Raw genomic sequence first — 27,427 nt, forward strand, 5'->3', positions numbered from 1 at the left:
TCCTTTCCACAGATGCTTCTCCTCCCACAGATACCACTACACCCCACAAATGCCGCTACACTATAGGTACACTTTGTTACACGGCCTTGATCCTCTCCAACTCCTATAGAGGAGACCCTGGTACCTCTCCTAGAGCCAAAGCCTGCACTCACCCCTCCTAAATTACTGGGAAACCCTTGTGCTTCATCCTGGATTCCTTTAGAATCACCTGGGGCGCTTAATTAAAACAACACCATTGTTTCAACAAACATTGATTGACAGAATCTGGTGGGGGGGGAGGGGGCGATATGATCATTTTTTGAAATTCCACAAGTGATCCTATTGGGACGTATTTGGGAAGATGACCAGACAAAAAGCACGATCATAGCTATGGTGGTTGTCCAGATTGAAATCCATGCCTTCTCCACTGATCAGAGTTTCTGGGGATTTACACATCCCCCCTCTTTCTTCTATGCAGTGGGAGACACCCTTGCACGGGGAGCTTTCCCTTATACATGCAAATGCCTCTTTCAAAAGGGTTTCAGACCTTTTCCTTTGTCTGCTCCTTTAAAGTAATCCTTATGCCAAAGAGACACAGTTTGGAATGGTAAAATGCTCCCATTCAGTAGCAAAGTTGACTTTCCTAAGTCACCGCTAAACAGTTTTCCCAACTGAATGCATGTTTTAACTCCTTCCAGGAATATTTGAGATTTCTAATTCCTCATTATTTTCACTGAAATTTGGTGTTATCCTCTTTTCCTTATTTTGGCCATTCTAGAAAATATTGAGTGGTTTCTCACAGTAAAATATAGAGTGATCTAAGACAGTTGTGCTGCTGCCTGAAACTGAAACCACTTAAAAGCATAAAGTTGAACAATTCAAAATGGTGGCATTAAAATATCAACAAGGCTTCCTATTAAACTTAGTAACCTTTTTTCTCTTGGGGAAGCCTCCCATCATTCCTTCTTAACCACCCCCCTTTCTCTTTTAACCAAAGAGTACCAAACTGGAAATATGATGACCAATATTTGTAGCACAAAAACAATTCTTGTCTCACATTATATTTTAGCTCTGAAGAACAGAGGTCAGTTTTCAAAAACAGGATGAATGTGTATGAGAAGGAAACATTTTCCTTCATCTGTGCTCTATTCTTTGGCCAGTCTAATGATTAAACTGACATCAGGCAGGTTCAAAAGAGAAAAAAAAGAATTTCTTGATGATAGGAACCTCAAAGATTTGAGGCTCAAAGACAGGCAATCGATGCTTATATGCCATTTGGAATGAAGGAAAGGGGGTGGGGCTTTACAACTCAAGAAGGAGGAAGTATATCTACATTCAATGAAAAAGGAAAGAGCAAATGTTTATCAAACATGTTTGCACTGCCACGCAGATAACTCTTTATAAATGGTTCATCGCTAGGGGCACCTGAATGGCTCAGTCAGTTAAGTGTCCCTCCTTGGCTTAGGTCATGAACTAGCAGTTGGTTAGTTTGAGCCCCACATCGGGCTCTCTGCTGTCAGCACAGAGCCCACTTCAGATCCTCTGTCTCCCTATCTGCTCCACCCCTGGTCATTCTCTCTCTGTCTCTCTGGAATAAATCAATAAACTATAAAAAAATAAAACAAAAATTAAATGTTCATCTCTGCTATTAACTCCTTCCTAGTAGAGGTCCCTCATCTAATTTATTCTTGGTATATGTATCAGCCTCAGGAAAGAAGGACATTTTTCCATTGCCAGCAACTTAGAGGTTGATAGAGGATATTTTGTTAAGTTAAACAAACCACATACAGAAAAATATATACTGTATGAAATCACATACACGCAAATTTTAAAAATGGCAAAATTATTAAAGATTAGCAAGTTTGTTGCCAGGGGCTGAGGATGGGGGAAATGTTTAGATGTTGGTCAAATGGCAAAAAGCACTACTAATGCAGGATGTGTGAGCAGTGAATGTTACACCTGAGTATAGTTAGTACTAGTGTATTGCACCCTTGAGATTTGCTAAGAGAGGCTACCGGAAGTGTTCTCAACACACACATGTACACACACACACACGTATTAACAATGGGAGATGAGGGATATGTTTATTGGATAGATTGTGGTAATGACTTTGTAAGCAGGACCCAAGGGTACAGGAGCACCTGTTTCCAGTGGCCCCCACAGACCCAGTTCTGCCACTCATGGCTGACCAAATCCAAGGGCAAGACGGAGGACTTTTGCTGCCTCAATTTTGACCTCAAACTTCCTCACTAGGTTCCTTCCAGCTTGTCTCCTGGCTCAGGCGGAAGACCCTGAAGACAAAATATCCCTCAGGGGTACTAGAACTACCCCTCAAGCCTCAAGGACTGCCCTGAGCAGAAAGACCCCACCCTGGATTGACTCCAGGACAATGACAGACTTCACTGTCTACCTGCAGGTCCTGACTCCTTTTGCCCCTCCACCCACCTCTCCCCTTTTCCCTTCCATACACCTGGAAGTGTATCCAGCACTTTGGAGACAGTCCTTGAGACGTTATTCAGCCATCTTTGCAGTGTCAGCCTCCCTGAAATAACTTCCTCTCATGCTTCGCCACCTCTCATCTCTCTGCCTTTGGATTTTGTCAGTGGTAAGTGGCCAAACCCGGTGTGTGTGGGACCCCCGGAGTCGGCAAGAACACCGGCGAGATGAATGGTGATAAAACAAGAAGGAGATTTTCTTCACGGAGGCCAACACTGAGAAGAGAGGTGACCAACATCTCAAACACTGTCCCCAACCTGCCGAAAATCCTTCCAGGTTTATATAAAGAAAATGTAGGACGAAGGGTGGTGTACATGCAGGTGGTGAAGGTCAGGCCAATCACTGCATTGCTGTGAGGCATGTGGGGTCTTGCTGGCTCAGGGCAGTGCCTGTTGCTGGAGGGGGTAGTTTCCTTTTCCATCCTGCGATGCTTTGCCTGCTGGGGCTTCTTCCTGAGCTAAATGCTGACCTGGAAAGAAGAATGGAATCAGCTAGAAAGGACAGACGAAGGTCAAAAGAGAGACAGTTGAAGGCACTGCTGGGTCCTCTTTCCATTTCACAAAGTCTATGTATATTTACTTTTTAACAATTGACTGACCTCTAGATGTTCAGAAATAGAAAACAGGGTGATGAATGGGTTGGCTCCTGAAACTCCCATGGAGCAAGAATGTCCTATCCCCTTTTGGGGGTGTCAGAATTCCTGTCCCTTTCCAGTTGTTCAGGCTGAACTAAGAAGTTGACATGAGACTGGGTGGCTCAGTTGGTTGAGCATCTCTTGGTTTTGTTTGTGAGATCAGGGATTGTGAGAGCAAGCCCCACATCAGGCTCTGCTCTGACAGCACAGAGCCTGTTTGGGATTCTCTTTGTCCCTCTCTCTCTGCCCCTCCCTGGTTCTCACTTGCTCTCTCTCTCTCTCTCTCTCAGTATCCCATTCTCTCTCTCTCAAAATCAATAAACTAACATTTTTAAGAAAATTGAGACTGGAAAGACTATCCTTGTAACCTGTTTCTTTTCAAAAGAATCATTTGACATCGAAGCTCAATATAGACCAAGTGAACTTCAGCACATCTATCTATTTCAGTGCCTCAGCCTGGAAATGTCTATTCATTATTGACTACCTACAAGCATTCTTTTTATATGTATCAGCTGACACATCCACCTGCATTTTCTTCTGTCTCAGGCAGTTCACTATTACACTTATGACTGAAAACACTTAAATACGCTAATGCATTTCCGTGAGCATTTCATCTATCAAGACGTCAACATTTCTCCTAGGACACAAGGCACAATGTTCAACACTTGGTCTCAAATGCCTGCATTCCCTAAAACCTAGCTTTCCCTACACCTTCACCTGTGGTCAATCACATTAAAATTCAGAAACAGTTTCCCTTACCCCTATTTCTTGAAGGACTTTTGAACTGTCTTTGTGCAACAGTCTTCAAACTTCATGCCCAGATAAATGTTGGACAAGTATAATCTCTCATATTGAAAGATACACATTCAAAGATAATTTAAAGTATGTCTTCAATATTACAGGACAAACTGTTATATTACTGATGAGATTCTGGCCTGATTGCTGGGGCCATTAACAACATATTTGAACAGCTATTTATATGATAAGTATAAAAGGGTTCATTTTATGCCTGTAATTTATTATTTATTACTAGAATAGATATATTTTGGTTAGCTTATTATCTACTTTATTTTGTGTGTGTGTATGTGAGAAAGAGAGCACAAGAAGGGGAGGAGGCAGGGAAGGGAAGACAGAATCCCATGCCTTTAGCACACAGCCTGATGTGGGACTGGAACTCAAACCATGAAAACAGGACCTTAGCCAAGATCAAGACTCTGAGGCTTAACTGACTTGTGCCACCCAAACGTCCCGAGAATAGATTACTTTAGTCACAATTTTACTTACAAGGTCACTGATGTATAATTGACCTTAACACTCTTGGAGACATGAATATATAGTTGACAGGAAGAACAACAGACTACATTTTTCTCATGAGATGGGAGGTTTTGTAATTTCTCCAGGCTACAGAGAAGAGCGTGAACACGTAGTGATTGTCACTCAGGATAAATGTCCTGACAGTTGGGAAAAATGCCTTGATTAAGCCCCGGTTGTTTACTTGCTTCCAGGTGGCCTACTGAAAAAGAGAAAAATTGTAATGATGGAAGACAGGGTATAGAAAGTTGCAAAGATGCTCCCTAGGACAAGGATGTTTGGGGTAGCTGTTATCTCAGGACACTAAATACTTGTGATTACTTCCTGTCAATAGGTTGATCCCTCAGCTTGTGCATGCACGAAGCATGAAAACCATAAATGAGTCCTAAACACAAAATATCTGAGGTATAAGGATCATCATCCAGTATAGATGATGTGCAAGCCTGCAAAAAAAAAAAAAAAAAAAAAAAAGTCTTAAGAAATGTAGGAAGAGTTAAATCATACAGATATCTTACTTTGGCCACCATGGATTGAAACTAAGTTGTTCTTTGTTTTTAATGTTTATTTATTTGAGGGAGATTGTGAGCAAGTGTGAATGGGGGAGTAGCAGAGAAAGGAAGAGAGGCTCCATGCTCACTTTGGAGCCCCATGTGGGGCTTGAGCCATGCCCATGAGACCAAGACCTGAGAAAAATCAAGAGTTAGACCCTCCACCAACTGAGGCACCCAAGCACCTCTAATTCCATTTTTAGTTATTTTAAAACCTCATACTGTTCTCCTGAATGGCTGCTGCACCACTTTGTTTTCCCACCTACAGTGCAACAGGGTTCCCCTTCTCTTCATCCTCACCAACCCCTGTGGTTTCTTGTGTTGTTAATTTTACCCATTTTGGCAGGTGGGAAGTGCTATCTCGTCCGTGTTTTGATTTGTGTTGCCATGATGATGAGGGATGTTGATCATCTTTACATGGGTCTGTTAGCATTCTGGCTATCTTCTCTCAAAAACTGTCTATTCATGTCTTTTGCCCATTTCTTATCTGGGTTGCTTGATTTGTGGGTGTTGACTTTCAGAAGCTTTTATAGATTTAGACTTTTCATTCAAGTCTCAATTACTGTGTTATCCCCCTCTTTTCAAATAATTGGGTAAGGTTTGTCCTGTTTTAGTAAAGCATATGCACTTTCAACTGTAAGAGAGAAGTTTGGAATCAAACTTCAGAAATGAACAAACAGTCCCAGAGAGTCTCAGAATTGGTACCAGTTTCAGGTTTTTGATTTCCAGGATGTCTTGAAATCTAGTCCTTGTTCTGACAGCAGGTGACTTAAATATCTAAGCTGGTTTTGAGCAAACTGCAATTTTTCTTTTTTTTTTTTTATATATATATATGAAATTTATTGACAAATTGGTTTCCATACAACACCCAGTGCTCATCCCAAAAGGTGCCCTCCTCAATACCCATCACCCACCCTCCCCTCCCTCCCACCCCCCATCAACCCTCAGTTTGTTCTCCGTTTTTTTTTTTTTTTTAATTTTTTTTTTCAACGTTTATTTATTTTTGGGACAGAGAGAAACAGAGCATGAACGGGGGAGGGGCAGAGAGAGAGGGAGACACAGAATCGGAAACAGGCTCCAGGCTCCGAGCCATCAGCCCAGAGCCTGACGCGGGGCTCGAACTCACGGACCGCGAGATCGTGACCTGGCTGAAGTCAGACGCTTAACCGACTGCGCCACCCAGGCGCCCCTGTTCTCAGTTTTTAACAGTCTCTTATGCTTTGGCTCTCTCCCACTCTAACCTCTTTTTTTTTTCCCCTTCCCCTCCCCCATGGGTTCCTGTTAAGTTTTTCAGGATCCACATAAGAGTGAAACCATATGGTATCTGTCTTTCTCTCTATGGCTTATTTCACTTAGCATTACCCTCTCCAGTTCCATCCACGTTGCTACAAAAGGCCATATTTCATTTTTTCTCATTGCCACATAGTATTCCATTGTGTATATATACCACAATTTCTTTATCCATTCATCAGTTGATGGACATTTAGGCTCTTTCCATAATTTGGCTATTGTTGAGAGTGCTGCTATGAACATTGGGGTACAAGTGCCCCTATGCATCAGTACTCCTGTATCCCTTGGATAAATTCCTAGCAGTGCTATTGCTGGGTCATAGGGTAGGTCTATTTTTAATTTTCTGAGGAACCTCCACACTGCTTTCCAGAGCGGCTGTACCAATTTGCATTCCCACCAACAGTGCAAGAGGGTTCCCGTTTCTCCACATCCTCTCCAGCATCTATAGTCTCCTGATTTGTTCATTTTGGCCACTCTGACTGGCGTGAGGTGATATCTGAGTGTGGTTTTGATTTGTATTTCCCTGATAAGGAGCGACGCTGAACATCTTTTCATGTGCCTGTTGGCCATCTGGATGTCTTCTTTAGAGAAGTGTCTATTCATGTTTTCTGCCCATTTCTTCACTGGGTTATTTGTTTTTCGGGTGTGGAGTTTGTTGAGGTCTTTATAGATTTTAGATACTAGCCCTTTGTCCGATATGTCATTTGCAAATATCTTTTCCCATTCCGTTGGTTGCCTTTTAGTTTTGTTGGTTGTTTCCTTTGCTGTGCAGAAGCTTTTTATCTTCATAAGGTCCCAGTAATTCACTTTTGCTTTTAATTCCCATGCCTTTGGGGATGTGTCGAGTAAGAGATTGCTACGGCTGAGGTCAGAGAGGTCTTTTCCTGCTTTCTCCTCTAAGGTTTTGATGGTTTCCTGTCTCACATTCAGGTCCTTTATCCACTTTGAGTTTATTTTTGTGAATGGTGTGAGAAAGTGGTCTAGTTTCAACCTTCTGCATGTTGCTGTCCAGTTCTCCCAGCACCATTTGTTAAAGAGGCTGTCTTTTTTCCATTGGATGTTCTTTCCTGCTTTGTCGAAGATGAGTTGGCCATACGTTTGTGGGTCTAGTTCTGGGGTTTCTATTCTATTCCATTGGTCTGTGTGTCTGTTTTTGTGCCAATACCATGCTGTCTTGATGATGACAGCTTTGTAGTAGAGGCTAAAGTCTGGGATTGTGATGCCTCCTGCTTTGGTCTTCTTCTTCAAAATTCCTTTGGCTATTCGGGGCCTTTTGTGGTTCCATATGAATTTTAGGATTGCTTGTTCTAGTTTCGAGAAGAATGCTGGTGCAATTTTGATTGGGATTGCATTGAATGTGTAGATAGCTTTGGGTAGTATTGACATTTTGACAATATTTATTTTTCCAATCCATGAGCAGGGAATGTCTTTCCATTTCTTTATATCTTCTTCAATTACCTTCATAAGCTTTCTATAGTTTTCAGCACACAGATCCTTTACATCTTTGGTTAGATTTATTCCTAGGTATTTTATGCTTCTTGGTGCAATTGTGAATGGGATCAGTTTCTTTATTTGTCTTTCTGTTGCTTCATTGTTAGTGTATAAGAATGCAACTGATTTCTGTACATTGATTTTGTATCCTGCAACTTTGCTGAATTCATGTATCAGTTCTAGCAGACTTTTGGTGGAGTCTATCGGATTTTCCATGTATAATATCATGTCATCTGCAAAAAGCGAAAGCTTGACTTCATCTTTGCCAATTTTGATGCCTTTGATTTCCTTTTGTTGTCTGATTGCTGATGCTAGAACTTCCAGCACTATGTTAAACAACAGCGGTGAGAGTGGGCATCCATGTCGTGTTCCTGATCTCAGGGAAAAAGCTCTCAGTTTTTCCCCATTGAGGATGATGTTAGCTGTGGGCTTTTCATAAATGGCTTTTATGATCTGTAAGTATGTTCCTTCTATCCCGACTTTCTCAAGGGTTTTTATTAAGAAAGGGTGCTGGATTTTGTCAAAGGCCTTTTCTGCATCGATTGACAGGATCATATGGTTCTTCTCTTTTTTTTTGTTAATGTGATGTATCACGTTGATTGATTTGCGAATGTTGAACCAGCCCTGCAGCCCAGGAATGAATCCCACTTGATCATGGTGAATAATTCTTTTTATATGCTGTTGAATTCGATTTGCTAGTATCTTATTGAGAATTTTTGCATCCATATTCATCAGGGATATTGGCCTGTAGTTCTCTTTTTTTACTGGGTCTCTGGTTTAGGAATCAAAGTAATATGGCTTCATAGAAGGAGTCTGGAAGTTTTCCTTCCCTTTCTATTTCTTGGAATAGCTTGAGAAGGATAGGTATTATCTCTGCTTTAAATGTCTGGTAGAACTCCCCTGGGAAGCCATCTGGTCCTGGACTCTTATTTGTTGGGAGATTTTTGATAACCGATTCAATTTCTTCGCTGTTTATGGGTCTGTTCAAGCTTTCTATTTCCTCCTGATTGAGTTTTGGAAGAGTGTGGGTGTTCAGGAATTTGTCCATTTCTTCCAGGTTGTCCAATTTGTTGGCATATAATTTTTCATAGTATTCCCTGATAATTGCTTGTATCTCTGAGGGATTGGTTGTAATAATTCCATTTTCATTCATGATTTTATCTATTTGAGTCATCTCCCTTTTCTTTTTGAGAAGCCTGGCTAGAGGTTTGTCAATTTTGTTTATTTTTTCAAAAAACCCACTCTTGGTTTCGTTGATCTGCTCTACAGTTTTTTTAGATTCTATATTGTTTATTTCTGCTCTGCTCTTTATTATTTCTCTTCTTCTGCTGGGTTTAGGCTGCCATTGCTGTTCTGCTTCTATTTCTTTTAGGTGTGCTGTTAGATTTTGTATTTGGGATTTTTCTTGTTTCTTGAGATAGGCCTTGATTGCAATGTATTTTCCTCTCAGGACTGCCTTCGCTGCGTCCCAAAGCGTTTGGATTGTTGTATTTTCATTTTCGTTTGTTTCCATATATTTTTTGATTTCTTCTCTAATTGCCTGGTTGACCCTCTCGTTCGTTAGTAGGGTGTTCTTTAACCTCCATGCTTTTGGAGGTTTTCCAGACTTTTTCCTGTGGTTGATTTCAAGCTTCATAGCATTGTGGTCTGAAAGTATGCATGGTATAATTTCAATTCTTGTAAACTTATGAAGGGCTGTTTTGTGACCCAGTATATGATCTATCTTGGAGAATGTTCCATGTGCACTCGAGAAGAAAGTATATTCTGTTGCTTTGGGATGCAGAGTTCTAAATATATCTGTCAAGTCCATCTGATCCAATGTCTCATTCAGGGCCCTTGTTTCTTTATTGACCGTGTGTCTTGATGATCTATCCATTTCTGTAAGTGGGGTGTTAAAGTCCCCTGCAATTACCACATTCTTATCAACAAGGTTGCTTATGTTTATGAGTAATTGTTTTATATATTTGGGGGCTCCGGTATTCGGCGCATAGACATTTATAATTGTTAGCTCTTCCTGATGGATAGACCCTGTAACTATTATATAATGTCCTTTTTCATCTCTTGTTACAGCCTTTAATTTAAAGTCTAGTTTGTCTGATATAAGTATGGCTACTCCAGCTTTCTTTTGGATTCCAGTAGCATGATAAATAGTTCTCCATCCCCTCACTCCGAATCTAAAGGTGTCCTCAGGTCTAAAATGAGTCTCTTGTAGACAGCAAATAGATGGGTCTTGTTTTTTTATCCATTCTGATACCCTATGTCTTTTGGTTGGCGCATTTAATCCATTTACATTCAGTGTTATTATAGAAAGATACGGGTTTAGAGTCATTGTGATGTCTGTATGTTTTATGCTTGTAGTGATGTCTGTGGTACTTTGTCTCACAGGGTCCCCCTTAGGATCTCTTGTAGGGCTGGTTTAGTGGTGACAAATTCCTTCAGTTTTTGTTTGTTTGGGAAGACCTTTATCTCTCCTTCTATTCTAAATGACAGACTTGCTGGATAAAGGATTGTCGGCTGCATATTTTTGCTGTCTAGCACCCTGAAAATCTCGTGCCAATCCTTTCTGGCCTGCCAAGTTTCAAAAGAGAGATCAGTCACGAGTCTTATAGGTCTCCCTTTATATGTGAGGGCACGTTTACCCCTTGCTGCTTTCAGAATTTTCTCTTTATCCTTGTATTTTGCCAGTTTCACTATGATATGTCGTGCAGAAGATCGATTCAAGTTACGTCTGAAGGGAGTTCTCTGTGCCTCTTGGATTTCAATGCCTTTTTCCTTCCCCAGTTCAGGGAAGTTCTCAGCTATTATTTCTTCAAGTACCCCTTCAGCACCTTTCCCTCTCTCTTCCTCCTCTGGGATACCAATTATGCATATATTATTTCTTTTTAGTGTATCACTTAGTTCTCTAATTTTCCCCTCATACTCCTGGATTTTTTTATCTCTCTTTTTCTCAGCTTCCTCTTTTTCCGTAACTTTATCTTCTAGTTCACCTATTCTCTCCTCTGCCTCTTCCATCCGAGCCGTGGTGGTTTGCATTTTGTTTTGCATTTCCTTTAAAGCGTTTTTCAGCTCCTTGTGACTGTTCCTTAGTCCCTTGATCTCTGTAGCAAGAGATTCTCTGCTGTCCTGTATACTGTTTTCCAGCCCAGCGATTAATTTTATGACTATTATTCTAAATTCACTTTCTGTTATATTATTTAAATCCTTTTTGATCAGCTCATTAGCTGTTGTTATTTCCTGGAGATTCTTCTGAGGGGAATTCTTCCGCTTGGTCATTTTGGATAGTCCCTGGTGTGGTGAGGACCTGCAGGGCACTTCCCCTGTGCTGTGGTGTATAACTGGAGTTGGTGGGTGGGGCTGCAGTCAGTCCTGATGTCTGCCCCCAGCCTACCGCTGGGGCCACAGTCAGACTGGTGTGTGCCTTCTCTTCCCCTCTCCTAGGGGCGGGATTCACTGTGGGGTGGCGTGGCCCGTCTGGGCTACTTGCACACTGCCAGGCTTGTGATGCTGGGGATCTGGCATATTAGCTGGGGTGGGAAGGCAAGGTGCACGGCGGCAGGGGGGACAGGCTTAGCTCACTTCTCCTTAGGTGATCCACTTCAGGAGGGGCCCTGTGGCAGTCGGAGGGAGTCAGATCCGCTGCCGGAGGTTTGGCTCCGCAGAAGCACAGAGTTCGGTGTTTGCGCGGAGCAAGCAATTTCCCTGGCCGGAACCGGTTCCCTTTGGGATTTTGGCTGGGGGATGGGCGGGGGAGATGGCCCTGGCGAGCGCCTTTGTTCCCCACCAAACTGAGCTCTGTCGTCCGGGGGCTCCGCAGCTCACCCTCCCTTTCTCCTCCAGCCTTCCCGCTTTCGGAGCAGAGCTGTTAACTTATGACCTCCCAGACGCTAAGTCGCGCTTGCTGGCGGAACACAGTCCGTCAGGCCCCTCCACTTTTGCAAGCCAGACTCGGGGGCTCTGCTTGGCTGGCGAGCCGCCCCTCCGCCCCGGCTCCCTCCCGCCAGTCCGTGGAGCGCGCACCGCCTTGCCGCCCTTCCTACCCTCTTCCGTGGGCCTCTCGTCTGCACTTGGGTCCGGTGACTCCGTTCTGCTAATCCTCTGGTGGTTTTCTGGGTTATTTAGGCAGGTGTAGGTGGAATCTAAGTGATCAGCAGGACGCAGGGTGAGCCCAGTGTCCTCCTACGCCGCCATCTTCCTGTCTCTCAAACTGCAATTTTTCTTTGGGCACCTGATGTCTCTTTAAAGCCACAAGTTTTCACAGGTGTATGCTGGTGTCATGCAAAGAACCTTGAGAAGGGGAGCAGAGAAAGAAATTATGTCATACTATAACAAAGGAGAGCCTGCAGAAAACTTACTGTCATGTAGTATAACATTTAAGGTTGTCACATATAGAATGGACCCTCTGTGGAACCCTGAGGCATTACTCAACAGGTGTATTGTCATTCCTCCCAACTGAAGGTAAAAAGTACTGGCTATCCTTATCAACTGGATTATTTTGAAAAGTACTGCATGGGTGTTTCAGGGAACAATCAGTTTTCAGTGGGAATCGACATCACTAGTGGATGAATGTTGGCAACAAAAGATAAAGACAGATAGCAATGTTATTTTTTGCTCAGGGGTCCTAATCAAACTTCCATCCTCAGCCTTTGGGTTTTCTCTCAGGTACAATAGGGGTCATACAGGGACTAGTATCCCCTTCCCTTGCCAGGACTCTCCTTCCCAGGAACCTCCTATCCCCCGGAACCTCCACCCCAAGCTCTCCAGCCCCTGACCCCATGGCTGCCATGGTCTGAAGTCCTGGCCTTCGATGCAGCTGTGGCCCAAGATGGCTTGAGCGTGACCATTGATCTAGGGCCTAAGCCTTGTATTCCTCTATTATGTGCTTGCTGCCCTGTTGGGTTTCCTTATTTATGGGGTAATGATTAACTCAGGGCAGAGATTTTGACGGATCTATTTGAAGCTTGATGAGTGATGCACTGTGGAGTGTGCCAGTATCAGTTGAACATTTTACTCACAAGAAGGTTGGTAGCTCATCCAATAGGACTGATCATTTGATCAGTACCACTAACCTCAGCTAAAGTGCCATGAGAGACAGAGCATAGAAAACACGTTGAAATGTCATTTATTTCCCCTTGTTTTCAAATGTGGTAACTACTGTCAAAATCTAGATATTTTCCCCTTTGCGGGAAAAAGAATTTCTGGCATGACATTTTTCAAAGAAATCTCAGTCCAGTAAATGAATTGGGGCAGATAAACTAAGGAGAAATGGGTGTGTAATGCTCAAAAGGCCTAGACACAAGGAATAAATTCATAGACAGGGACACATTGTTATTTATGGGAGACCCATATTTTTCAAACTGTTTTAGCTCTCTGAGGCAGGGGCTGCTGGTAGCACTGGGTTTGAGCACTAAAAGTGTAGCTCAGCTGTAAGGACACACACAGTTTTATTCCCAGTGCAGAGAGTAGTTTCTGCAAGCCAGTTGATAGGAAGATGCCTGTGGTTCCTTGGAGCCCTGTCATTGGGAATTAGGGAGACATGGGAAAGGTCGGCTAAAGAGCTGAAGGTGTGTTTGGCTCTTAAATTTGTAAGTCTCTTTTTTCCAATGTCCAGAAACTCTGGTCACTGGCGAGGAAATGGGTTTAAACCTGGATAATAACCATAGCCTTCCTTACTTCCCTAAATGGTCCCCAAAGGGATCCCGTGTGGAGTTTCAAAACCGACCCTTGCTGTTGCCCCCCTCCTCAGATTCTGTCAATTGGTGTGGATTGAAACAACAGTGTTCGCTTAATTAAGTGCTCCAGGTGATTCTCCCTGAAGCCAGAGTCAGTTGGCAAGGCTTCCCATTAATTTATGAGATTTGAATGCAGGCTTTTACTCAAGGAGAGGTAACAGGGTCTCCTCCACGTGAGTGTGGGAGGATTAGGTCTGCGCAGCACACTGTTCCTATGCTGTAGCAGAATTTGCGGGTGCCTGTGGGAGTGGAAGCCACTGAAACTATAGAAGAAAAACTCAGAATTGGGCTCCAAGTACATAGTCTCCGTTTCTGAAAAGCTCCTGACACAAAAAACCAGGACGTTTTGTCCTTCTGCATTCCAAAGTCCCGCCTGCCAGTGAGCACTTTTCTGGTGAAGACATTCTGTTGATGGCATTTAAGGGCATTTTCTTCTGATGCATGTGTGACTTGTCCACAAATACCTTCTGAGAAAGAAATCTAGAGGACAAGGGGAAAGAAGAAGAAGTGGCCAGCTCTCAGGTAAGCCTGGTGTTCCAGGTCGGAGGCCGTGTCATCTTTTCCCCCTACAATTCCATGCATTTAGAAATCACAAATGTTGGTTTCTCTGTGTTTGGTGTTTCTGCCTTATGTTTTCAACAAAGTTTTACAACCTTCTCGGGAATAATACTCAAGGTTAGTTCCTTAGAACTCTTCTCCCCTATAAACAGGAATCTTCTCTACATTCTCAAACAAGGCTTTCACTAGGAAGTCAACACTTGTCACTTTGAGGTAAAGTCCTGAAAGTATTGCAAACATTCCCTTTAGGACAGATGCAAAAGGGAAGTTGTTGAGTCCAAGATTCCAGTTGCTGATGGGTTCTGGTGGTGGGATTTCAGTCGAGGAGAACCGTTCCCGTTTAGTTCCCCCATTTAGTACCTCTCTGTAGAGCAGGATGAAGAAAATGAAAAATACAAGGCCCCCAGTATCTTAGGAGTCCTCTTAAACATATGGGAATCCTTCTGGAGACCTCCCTTTTGCCTTTCCCTCCCCTGGCTGCATAGTCACTCTTCACAACCCCACTGTGGATCTTGGTGCCCACAGGTCCTCTCTTTGTGTTATAATAAAACAAACTTTTTGGACCAAATAATAAATGCAAAAAAAACCAGAGAATGGATATGAGGCCTGAATAACTTGGAAAGTTAAGAAAGCGTGGGGGAGAGCAGTCTTGCTTTGTAAAATGTGAAAAAGATACTCTTTAAAATATACCAGACATGACAGGACAGGGAAACAGTCATCTAAAAGTGGTGTTTCTCCCATTCAGATGGGGCTCCCAAATATGGGCCGATGATCCTGTGGAAGCCAACGACATGAGTGGTGAAAATAATTCATCTGTGGCAGAATAAGACGTTAGATTTATGAAAACACCCCAAAGGAGTGGTGCCAGGACAGCAGATGAGAGGCTCCTGCTGTGAGCAGTGACTTGGGGCTGATTTTGAAGGGGGAAGATGAGTATGTATGGTAACTTAATGGAATTTGCCTTCATGTGGTAATTCTGCCTGGGTGTAAGTACCCACTTGTTAGTTAGTTAGGGCCTCTACATATTTTGAGGCAGGTCACCTGCTGGGCCTGCCTCTCTTCAGCCAGGTGGTCCCTGTGGACTCCTCTACTACCTGGTGCTCAAGCCTGTTTGTCTCAAAGCAGCCTCTACTGAAAGTGTATATGACTGAAGTTTGTATAAATCCACTGTATTCTCTCATAATTAGACTGACTATCAGATTCACTGTTTGGGGGCCAACAGAACACACCAGGGATCATGTGTCCTTTGGTGTGTCTTAGGCACTGATAGCAATTTGTTTCCTTACACTTCGTGTTCACTTCTTTAACTGGCCTGGTTCTCTCTGCCAGATCTCTCCCTTATAACGTTCATCCTTCCCCCCTCCCCCCCCCATCCCGACCTTTGCTAAGGATCTTAGATTTACTGAGCGATGTGCAGAAGCCATCACATTTCAGCTGGAAACTTCTTTCTTCTGAGTTTCTCTTTGCTTGTCCTTTCTGGTGGGGAGCACTAAGGCAAAAGAAGTGTAGCTTCAATTAAATTTCCTTACACTTTGGAGCCCATTGATAAAGGAATGTCATACTCTGCCTGTCTCAAGTATTTAATAAAAATTAAACATTAAGGTATGAAAGCAGCTATGATTTACTTGAGGAAGGGCATATCCTGTCATTGGGTTGCAAAGTGTAAGGAAATTTAATTGAAGCTACAAGACTCTTGACTTTGCGTCCCTCATCATTGCCTCCCTTGAACAACGTAGACGTTTACATCGTTAAGGTTGTTAAAGTGGAAGGTCTGCACTTCAGTAACTTCTTCCTGATGAATCGGTTCCTACCTATGAGTGAAGATTAGTCAGTTGGGAATTTAGTAGGAGTTAGGAAGGCTAAGGCAGCTGTCTTTAGAGTTGATAAAACGTGGGAGTTTCCTTGAGGAGAATGAATCATCTGTCCCCTTGAAGTTGTGTCACTGAAAGAATCTCATCACCACGTGGAGAGAAAAAGAAAACAGCAAAACATGATAAAGGACAAAACCAAAAAAAAATGCCAAAATAAAATTTTATTTTCCTCCACAGTCTTGTCACAGAAATACCCTTTTATTTACTGCCTTATATTTTCAGAAAATGAAAACAAGAATACAAAAGTTGAGAAATTTGTGTGTCTTAATCCTGAAATATAATAGAGTCATAGTGCAGCAGCTGGGGTTGTCACACACAGGAAGCTTGATTTCAGCCAATAAGGAGATCAGAGGGAATAACCTCCAAAGGAGAGACTCACAGAGTAAGGGGGGTGGGGCGATGATTTCCTTTTATTTAAGATTCGAGTGGACAATTAGGAAGTGGAGCCTTGTCATTTACCTGAACTGGGCATAAGGTGGCACACGTACCTTAAGAGCACACTTCCATACATTCGCTGTGTGTTACATAAGGTTTGTTTTCCCCCTTGGGTGGAGATTTCGCTATTACAAGGAGGTCAAGGTAACTGTCCTCCCTGAGTTCACTCTATCATCCATCTGCATAGGGGTTAAGCTCAACGTGGCCTGCCCAAGCTCTTCCTTGGGGCGGTCCTTCCATTTTGTTGAATGTTTTCTGTTTCCATGACAGGAGACTGTGTCCACAGGGTGTTTTGCCAGAAGTAGAAGGAAGAGGTTAAGTAAAATGAGGGAGAATAGTCATTGGGTACAAGCAGGTAGGCGGTGAATGTCAGTTCTTATAGTCTAGCTGATGACATTCATTTCCCTTTCATCTTAGGTACCATTGTGAACACTGCCAATGGCCACTGGATGGCTGTTGTATTTATTTCAGGGACTCCTGACCTTCAGGGATGTGGCCATAGAATTATCTCAGGAGGAATGGGGATGCTTGAACCACAGTCAGCGGGAGCTGTACAGGGATGTGATGTTAGAGACCTATGGACACCTCCTCTTCTTGGGTGAGGATATCTCCTTCTAGATTTCCCAAACCCAGCTCGGGTTTTGTTCGTTCCTTTGAAGACTGTCTCTTGGAAGCTTCCTCTTTGTATGACTGGGATTCAGATCCCTGCAGCAAGGGAAGGAAATGGGGATTTGTAGATGTAGAGAAATAGCTTCATGAGGTTTCCTTTTCAGCTTCAGCCTCCCTTTCTTAAGATGCCATCACCATTTCTGTAGATTGATGGCAATTCTAAACATTGAGTGGCAAAAGACGGTATGGCCCACATCTTAAACTTCAACTTTTACTGCTTATTGTATTGGTAGTATTTGGAAGGCTGGTCATGATGTGAATATTTGAAACTCCTCCTGCATGTCCTAAAGGGGCTCTTTCTTGCACAAGAGTGTTTGAGAAATCATTTGTTAGAATTCTTCAATGTCCTCTCTTGTCTGCTGAGTACAGTACTGAGTTGAAAGGTAGAATCTCCAGCCGTATTTCTATTCCTTTCTTCTGATAAACAGGTCTCATTGTGTCAAAACCAGACCTGGCCATCGCTTTGGAGCAAGAGGAGGAGCTGTGGGGTGTGAAGAGAAAGGAGACAGTAGCCTCACACTCAGGTAGGTGGGAGTGAAGCACATGACACAGGTGAGGTCCAAATGTGAAGGAGGAAGATAGATCTTACAGTGTTGTTCAGGTAGCTCTCCTTGAATGGAATTTCATTTGTGAAGCCTAGTTTGATGTCTTTCCCTCTCACAGGGGGACATCTGCTCTCTAACACATCATGCTCCTTGATTCTCCAAGGATTCTCCTTCAGCTCCAGTGAAGGTCCACCACATCCCCGGTGAGGACCTCCATAATCTGAGAGCTTCTCCATTGCTGTGAGAGCCCTAGAGGATCTCTCTGTATTTCTGAGGAACTCTATGCTAAGCCATTTCTGAATTCTGTTTTGCTTCTTGTGACAAGTGTGTCAAGGTAGCAGTGGGCATATTGGGTTTTGATGCAGAAATGTGGGGAACATTGGAGACAGAGATCACATGTTTTGTGGTTTATGCTTTCCAAAGTTCCAGAGGATTTTATCTTCATTGTACACAATTGAGGCTCAGTAATTTCACGAGATCACAGAACACCTCCCTCAAATGAGAAAATCTAATCCTTTATTTCACACCAAAATTTCACTTGTCTTTGTATTAACCAACATTTGAAATTTCCACTCTGTGTGTTCCATTGCTCAATGATGAAATAATTTAACACATCTCTGTGTCTCCTAGCATGTTTGCATATTAATGCCATAAAGCAGCTATAACATTTAGAAGTTAGATCTCACAGCCTATAATAAAGTCTCAATGGCTACCTTATTTCCTAGTAATTGCATCATTTTATACTTTTAGTAGGAAGTTCCTGTGACTTTTTCATAGGTGTTTGTACTTTCAAATAATTTGTATATGAGACACATCTCGAAATTTTTTGAATCAAAAGTTCTATATGATATGGGTATGTGCTGTATAAGAAATGAGTTAGTGGGTGCCTGAATGGCTCAGTGGATTGAGCATTGGACTTTGGCTCAGTTCATGATCTCACAGTTGGGGAATTAGAGCCTAGTATGGGGCTGTCTGCTGTTCGTGTGGAGCCTGCTCTAGATCACCTGTCCCTTCTCCCTTTGCCCCTCCTTTGCCCGTGTGCTCTCTCTCTCTCTCTCAATAATAAATAAACATTTAAAGAAGAAACTCCATATACAAAAGGATTGTTCATAAATGTAATTTTACTTCAGAAAAAAAATTAATCACAAGATTTTTCTTCTACTTTCTCAGAATGTATCTGAATTTCATCCTAAATATTGATTTGTTTATAAAGTGATTGTCAGGATATTTTCCAACTTTGGCAGTGTTTGTTGATTTAGAAAGGAAAGTTTTGTGCTAGTCAGCTTGGTTCTAAACAATGGATTATACCCTTCCACTCTGTGTAAGGGGAGGAATATATTAATAAAATAATACATTTTTAATGTGTTTTAAGTGCTATTTGTAAAATTTTTCATTAGAGCATTTTATGCTTGATATAAAAAAAATACCTTTCCTGTTTTACTGTCAATGAAGACATGCCAACAATCCAAGTGCTCCTTTTTCATGGGTACGTAGTCACAGTTTAAAATTATAGTTATATGGTAGGTTTCCTTTCACAGGATTAATCTATGTTTTTTAATGTAGACTGCGGTTAAATTTTGTCTTATTCTGGTTTTACATTCTATAATAACGTACTTTCTTTTGTATGGGACTTTCCCCACGAGCTGGGTGTAGTTTCATTTACCTGTGTATCTTGTTACAGGATGACAATGTTCATCTAGTGCATTTTAAGACAATGTGAGTTTAAGTCAATTATGAATCAACCAGGCCCTTTACCAACAAATTGATGTATGTATTTCTTGCTATAAATATGACCCATACATACTTTGGGACTCATCTTCTTTCTTGGTTAGTGGTCAGTCAATGTTTTATCGTGTCTAGGTGAATTGTCATAATAATAGACAACTAATGTCTTGGTGAGTCATCATAACAGATAATTAATTTCATCATGTATTTATTGGTGACGTTATATTCTTCCTGCGTGAGAGAATTACTTTTGTGCATTGAAAGTCATTTTTCAACATTCTATCCTTCAGGGTGCCTGGGTGACTCAATCTGTTAAGGATCTGAGTCTTGATTTTGGTGCAGGTCATGAACTCAGGGTCATGAGATTGAGCCCCATGTTAGGCTATGAGCTGAGAATGGAATGTCCTTGGGATTCCTCTCTCTCTCTCTCTCTCTCTCTCTCTCTCTCTCTCTCTCTTTCTCTCTCTCTCTCTTTCTCTCTTTCTCTCTCTCTCTTTCTCTCTTTCTCTCTTTCTCTCCCTCCCACCCTCTCTCCTTCTGCCCTTCCCCTGCTCTCCCTCTCTCTCACGTATATTCTGTACCTCTGTATCAAATTTAGATTTTTTTTATCCTTATTTGTGGTCTTATACCCATGACATGCTTGGTACCATTCTCTTCAACTTTTCCATCTTCTGTAGTATATTCTCTGTGGTTTACATAGGGATTACATAGAATGTCTTAAAGGTACACAAACACATTGTAAACTGATATTCTCAATTGCATACAAAATTATTCTACATATCACCTCCACCCCTGCACCTGACTTAAATTACTGATAATACCGTTTCTGTCTGTTAATATGTACTTACCTAGATTTATGATGTTTGTACTCTTTTTTTTTTTTAATTTGTTTAGAGACAATCGGCAGGGAAGGGGCAGAGAGAGGTGGGGGTAGAGGACCAGAAGTAGGCTCTGTGCTGACAAAACAGAACCTGATGTGGGGCTCAAACTCATAACCTGTGAGATCATGACCTGAGCTGAAGTCTGTTGCTTACCATACTGAACCACCCAGGCACCGCTGATTTTTTATACTGTCATTGAAAAAGATACTGTTGCAGAAACTAAAGGGACTTGTGCTACCTCATTACAACATGACAGATTTGTGTATTTTTTATAAATTTTTAATGAGTTTTTCTTTTTGAGACAAAGAGATTGCAAATGGGGGAGAGGCAGAGAGACAGAGACACAGAACCGAAGCAGACTGCAGACTCTGACCGTCAGCACAGAACCCAATGTGGGGGTAAACTCATGGACCTTGAGATCCTGACCTGAGCCAAAGTCAGTCACTTAACCAGCTGAGTCACCCAGGCTCCCCAATTGTATAAATTTTTACATTAAGCAGAGGGCTTTTTGTTCTCATGTGGTTTTAGTTATTGTTTAGGATCCTATTATTTCAACCAGAAGGACCTCCTTTAATGTTTCTTGTAGGAGAGGTCTACTTGGAAACTTAGAGGGGTTCTTACTTGGGAAAGTCTCCATTTCTACACTCATGAAAAACAGTTTGGCCAGGTACGGTATTCTTAGTGGATATGTTTTCAACTTTCAATACCTGAATACATGGGCCTGTGTGCTTCTTCCTCTAAGTTCTGCCTATCATCCCACTAAGCTAACAGGAGCTCTCTTGGACGAGATGAGTGGCTTTTGCCATGCTGGTTCAAATTTCTCTTCTTGCCTGTGAGTTTTGATAGGTTAATTATAAGGTGTCACCCTGTTCACGTCTTGACATTTATCCTGCTATGAATTTACTATGCTTCTTATATTTGTCTCTTCTTTCCACATACAAGACTTGAGCTCTTCATATCAATGCTCTTCCCCCTTTCCCTCCCTCTCCTCAGGGGTTCCCTTAATATACATATTGGATGGCTTGTTGGTGTCCCATGAGTCCCTAGACTCTGTCTTTTGATTCTTAGCAGGTAATTGAACACAAGAGTACTTTAGGTTGTCTGATTCTTTCTTCTACTTGATCAAGTCTGTTGTTGGCCCCTTAGTGTATTTTTAAATACAGCAATTGTACTCTTCATCTCCCAATTTCTTGTTAATTGTTGGTGATATGTTCTGTTTCCTTGGCTTTACATTTTGATCATGAATAGTTTTCCTGCTATCATTTAGTTACCTACCTATTTTTCTTCTTCCTCCATGAGCATCTTTACGACGGTTATTTTGAATTCCTTGTCAGTCAATTAATAGTACTTGATTAATTTAGGGCCACTTTTGGAGATGTATTTTGTTCCTCCAATTGGAACACAAAATCCTATTTCTTTGTATCCTTTTATATCTTTGGTTGACATTTGGGAATTAAAAAGCAAACAAACAAAAACCCACGAAAACAGTGAAAACAAAAGAAAACAAAAAAGTGAAAATAACAGCCTCTGGGCCCAGGATTATGGACTTGGTTTGTACAGAGGAACACAAAATACAGTAATTCTAGGTACAGTGACACATGTTCTGGGCATTTGTCATGTCTGAGTTTCTGTAACTGCTACGGTTAAAAAGTGTCGTTACTCTTTGGAGACCGTGATATCTTCCTCTCTCGTTCTTCAGCTCTGTAGTCTCTCCAGTGTTTGAACAAATGCTCACCTTTCGTCTGAGCAGCCACCACAGTGTATCCAGAGGATGCTCTCAATCCTTCTGCTTCCCATGCCGTGCATGACAGAAACAAGTCCCTCAAGACAGCAAAGAAACCAGATCACTGAACATACATTTGTTTCTCTCCTCGACAGAGGGAAGACTTTTGTCACTGTGTTGTCATGGAGTGTCAGGGAGAGTGGGCAGCTGTTGTAGGCAAGTGTCCTAAATGTTCTCTGTCTTTTCACTGTGGCTCTTCTTCCTTTGTACTTGTCTGGGTGTGCTGTATTCTCCTAATGGACTTCTGGAGCCCTCAAAAACTCCTTTGGTCTATTTGTGTCTCCAAGGAGGAGCAAAGTCCTGGTGCTTCCTATTTCTTCCTTCTGCTGCTGTCCTATCATGGATATTACTTTTGCACATTAGCATACTTACATATATGCAATGTAGTAAGTGTGATGACTTCTTTTGTATCTTTTAGTTGTGTCTTCCCGTAACACCCTAGGCTTGTTGGTCGACAACGAAGAAGAGTCCTTTGGTACAGTGATATGGGAAAAAGTAGACACTGTGGCCCTGAGTATTTAAACTTAAGGGATGATGGGGAAGGTGATGGGGTGTAGGGAAATGCCGAATGTTTATTATGATGGATATAACCAAACGGGCACAACTACTGGTAACGAAATGTTACTGCTAGAAGAGATCAAGGATAAAAAACCTTCTGGGGAAAACCTCACCTTAACTCATTATATTTGGAGAACAATGTCTTTGGAGCAAAAGTCAAAAATCCAGTTTTTAAAGATACATATTCTCTGGAAGGACATTTGGAAGTTCTGAAAAGTCACCTAGCCCACACTGAAAGTATTCCAAATATAAAATTGGATTAACCACTCACTGAAACAATTCTGTGAGTTAGACATTTGAAAAGGGAGATAAAAATTCTAAATGTGATTGATTTGAGAAGTCCTGCTTGGAGGTCTCATTATTCTTCCACCAACACGTAATCCCCCTGTTCCCAAGGCTCTGATTTTGATAAACACAGGAGGGTTTTATCCAAACACCACTGTTCAATAGTTACAATACAACACTTGATTTGGAGCAACTACTTATGTGTGTGTTGTTACAAAGGCCTTTAGTTGAGGACTCTAGCTTCCGTAATTACTGAGGTGTTTATAGTGGAGACAGAAGTTACAAAAGCAATGAGTGTGGGGAAAACATGAATTGAGGGTGAAATGCTAACAAGCATGAGAGAACTCCATCTCCAGAGAACCAGTATAAAAGTAAGAAATGTGAGAAAGTCTTCTATGTAAGCTCGAATCTTCTTGTACATCATTGTATCCTGACCGGAGAGAAGACTTAAAGATGTAGAGATTCTGAGGACCCTGATCACTTAGAGATGTAATTTTGTGGTAGTTTTTTCTTACAGTCTAATTAATTACCAAGCACGAAGCAGTATCCTTTAAATTATGATAGTTGCACAACTACATGGGTTAAAACACTGCAAAAAGAATTTTAAAAAGTGTTGTAACTCTGGGACAGCTTTTATCTAGTCTTCAAAAGTCCTTCAACAGCAGAAATTTCATAATGGGAAGAAATCTAACAAATTTATACAAGGAGGCAAAGGCCTTACCACTCAAAACTTATCAACCTAAGGAGATACATATTAGGGAGAAGGCTAAATAAAAATATTTAAATATGAGCAAAATTGTTAAGCCCAACTACAAACTTTCTGAACCTCAGGGAGAGCCCACTGAATGAAACCCTACAAATACAAAGGATGTGGTGAAGCGTTTAGTTTGTAAGCAAAACTATTCAACATGAGATAATACGTCCTGGGGAGATGACTTACAAATGTCAAGAATATTGGCAGTCTTGACCTGAACTGAACCCTTACGTAACCTCAGAGAAAATATACCGGACGGGAACCCTAGAAATGTAATGAATGAGGAAGGACTTTTGGTTTTAACATACACTTCAGTAAATACCAGTGTCTTTATAAAGGATAAACACTTTACAGATGTAGACATTTGGCAAACTATGGAATGAAAAGGCAAATCTAAGAAAGTCAGAATTCACAGCAGGAAGCAATAAGTCAATACCACTTTTCACACATGATTCTAAATCAGAGTGTTTATTTAGAGGAAAACTCAAAGTTTAAACACTGAGAACACTTACATCGGTGTGGGCGTATCGGGCCCTAACCCCCCCCCAATGGAAAATCTGTGGGTATCTCTGGAGTCTCCAGAGCTTAAAACCATACCTACTTTTCCATGGAAATAGCTTATTGTTGACTGAAGCCTTACCTAGAACACTGCTGGTGAATCATCCCATTCTTTTCTTTGTTGTTTGTATTATAAGTGGTATTGTTACAATTAAGTAAGCTTGAGAAAACAAAAGATTAAGGAACCTATAATGAAAACCTATTTACAGTAGTTCATTAGATTTATATTTAAAATAATCTCTGTATAAATGGATGCACACTGTTTAGACCCATGTTCTTGAATGGTCAGCTATATTTTGGAGATGACTGAAAGGATCAAGGGACAATGGATATCTGGAGAAGGACAATTATTCTCTTTTTTTCTATTGACCATATCTGAGGTTTTTTTTTTTTTTTTTGCATGGCATATTCTATTAATTTTTTAATTGTTTTAAATATTTATTTACTTTTGAGACAGAGAGACAGAGCGTGAGCAGGGGAGGGGCAGAGAGAGAGTGAGGCACAGAATCTGAAGCAGGTTCCAGGCTCGAGCTGTCAGCATAGAGCCAGATGCGGGGTTCAAACTCACAAATGGAGAGGTCATGACCTAGGCCAAAGTCGGATGCCTAATCGACTGAGCCACCCAGGTGCCCCTGCATGCCATATTTTATTAGTTTTACTCCTAGATCATCTCATGCTATGGCTTTATTGCTTATGTCATGCAAAATGATTTGACTGTTGTCTCACAGACACGAGGGTCTCTTTTATGATGGGAAATTCATGCTGACCTACATAGTGTTGGAAGTTCTAGCATCAGCAATCAGACAACAAAAGGAAGTCAAAGGCATCAAAATTGGCAAAGATGAAGTCAAGCTTTCGCTTTTTGCAGATGACATGATACTATACATGGAAAATCCGATAGACTCCACCAAAAGTCTGCTAGAACTGATACATGAATTCAGGAAAGTTTCAGGATACAAAATCAATGTACAGAAATCAGTTGCATTCTTATACACTAACAACGAAGGAACAGAAAGACAAACAAAGAAACTGATCCCATTCACAATTGCACCAAGAAGCATAAAATACCTAGGAATAAATCTAACCAAAGATGTAAAAGATGTGTATGCTGAAAACTATAGAAAGCTTATGAAGATAATTGAAGAAGATATAAAGAAATGGAAAGACATCCCCTGCTCATGGGTTGGAAGAATAAATATTGTCAAAATGTCAATACTACCCAAAGCTATCTACACATTCAATGCAATCCCAATCAAAATTGCACCAGCATTCTTCTCAAAACTAGAACAAGCAATCACAAAATTCATATGGAACCACAAAAGACCCTGAATAGCCAAAGTATTTTTGAAGAAAACCAAAGCAGGAGGCATCACAATCCCAGACTTTAGCCTCTACTACAAAGCTGTCATCATCAAGACAGCATGGTATTGGCACAAAAACAGACACATAGACGAATGGAATAAAATAGAAACCCCAGAACTAGACCCACAAACGTATGGCCAACTCATCTTTGACAAAGCAGGAAAGAACATCCAATGGAAAAAAGACAGTCTCTTTAACAAATGGTGCTGGGAGAACTGGACAGCAACATGCAGAAGGTTGAAACTAGACCGCTTTCTCACACCATTCACAAAAATAAACTCAAAATGGATAAAGGACCTGAATGTGAGACAGGAAACCATCAAAACCTTAGAGGAGAAAGCAGGAAAAGACCTCTCTGACCTCAGCCGTAGCAATCTCTTACTCGACACATCCCCAAAGGCAAGGGAATTAAAAGCAAAAATGAATTACTGGGACCTTATGAAGATAAAAAGCTTCTGCACAGCAAAGGAAACAACCAACAAAACTAAAAGGCAACCAACGGAATGGGAAAAGATATTTGCAAATGACATATCGGGCAAAGGGCTAGTATCCAAAATCTATAAAGAGCTCACCAAACTCCACACCCGAAAAACAAATAACCCAGTGAAGAAATGGGCAGAAAACATGAATAGACACTTCTCTAAAGAAGACATCCGGATGGCCAACAGGCACATGAAAACATGCTCAACGTCGCTCCTCATCAGGGAAATACAAATCGAAACCACACTCAGATATCACCTCACGCCAGTCAGAGTGGCCAAAATGAACAAATCAGGAGAGTATAGATGCTGGCGAGGATGTGGAGAAACAGAAACACTCTTGCACTGTTGGTGGGAAATCAAATTGGTGCAGCCACTCTGGAAAGCAGTGTGGAGGTTCCTCAGAAAATTAAAAAGAGACCTACCCTATGACCCAGCAATAGCACTGCTAGGAATTTACCCAAGGGATACAGGAGTGCTGATGCATAGGGGCACTTGTACCCCAATGTTTATAGCAGCACTCTCAACAATAGCCAAATTATGGAAAGAGCCTAAATGTCCATCAACTGATGAATGGATAAAGAAATTGTGGCTTATATACACAATGGAGTACTACATGGCAATGAGAAAGAATGCAATATGGCCCTTTGTAGCAACATGGATGGAACTGGAGAGTGTGATGCTAAGTGAAAAAAGCCATATAGAGAAAGACAGATACCATATGTTTTCACTCTTAGGTGGATCCTGAGAAACTTAACAGAAACCTATAGGGAAGAGGAAGAAAAAAAATAAAAAGGAGGTTAGAGTGGGAGAGAGGCAAAGCATAAGAGACTCTTAAAAACTGAGAGCAAACTGAGGGTTGATGGGGGATCGGAGGGAGGGGAGGGTGGGTGATGGGTATTGAGGAGGGCACCATTTGGGATGAGCACTGGGTGTTGTATGGAAACCAATTTGACAACAAATTTCATATACTGAAAGAAAAAAAAGAACGAATAGCAGAAATCTTGGTAATCCTGGAAGGAAACAGACTTCCAGATCCAGGAGTAGCAAAATGGATAAAAACAAAAAACTGTATGCTTCCTCTAGGAGACTCATTCAGACATAACTCACCTGCAGATTGACAATGAGGAAATGAAGAAACACATAGCATGCAACGGATGTCAAAAGAAAGAGTGGCAATACTTCTATGAGACAAACAAGACTTTTTTGTTCTTCTGTTGTGTTTATCCTGCTTGGTGTCATAGTAATGCTGGCCTCACAGGATAGTTTGGAATGTGTTCCTGATCTTGCACGCTTTATAGGATTTTGAAAAGATTACCTTTAGTTATTATTTTTTTAAATGTCAGTTAGAATTGACCATGGAATGCATGTGATCTTGGGCTTTTCTGTGCTGAGAGATTTTTGATTCTGAATTCAACTTTCATTCTTCTTTTACCTATAAGAAGATTTCTAAATTTGTGGGTTTAAGGTTCACAATTTAATCTTA

The 27,427-nt window shown here is 41.5% G+C and overlaps 1 protein-coding gene across 1 annotated transcript; it reads left to right on the plus strand.

Annotated features, from left to right (window-relative positions):
* The first annotated feature begins 2,642 nt into the window (after positions 1 to 2,642).
* Positions 2,643 to 17,549, plus strand: LOC124511658 (KRAB domain-containing protein 5-like). The gene is made up of 3 exons (XM_047079049.1): positions 2,643 to 2,804; positions 16,814 to 16,940; positions 17,440 to 17,549. Exons 1-3 carry the CDS (start codon positions 2,643 to 2,645, stop codon positions 17,547 to 17,549), a joined length of 399 nt encoding a protein of 132 aa, XP_046935005.1.
* Positions 17,550 to 27,427: the final 9,878 nt, after the last annotated feature.

Source organism: Lynx rufus, unplaced genomic scaffold (assembly GCF_022079265.1).
Source record: "Lynx rufus isolate CCGP_SWC_20201006 ecotype Redwood Valley unplaced genomic scaffold, mLynRuf1.p SCAF_16, whole genome shotgun sequence".
Lineage (NCBI taxonomy): Eukaryota > Metazoa > Chordata > Mammalia > Carnivora > Felidae > Lynx > Lynx rufus.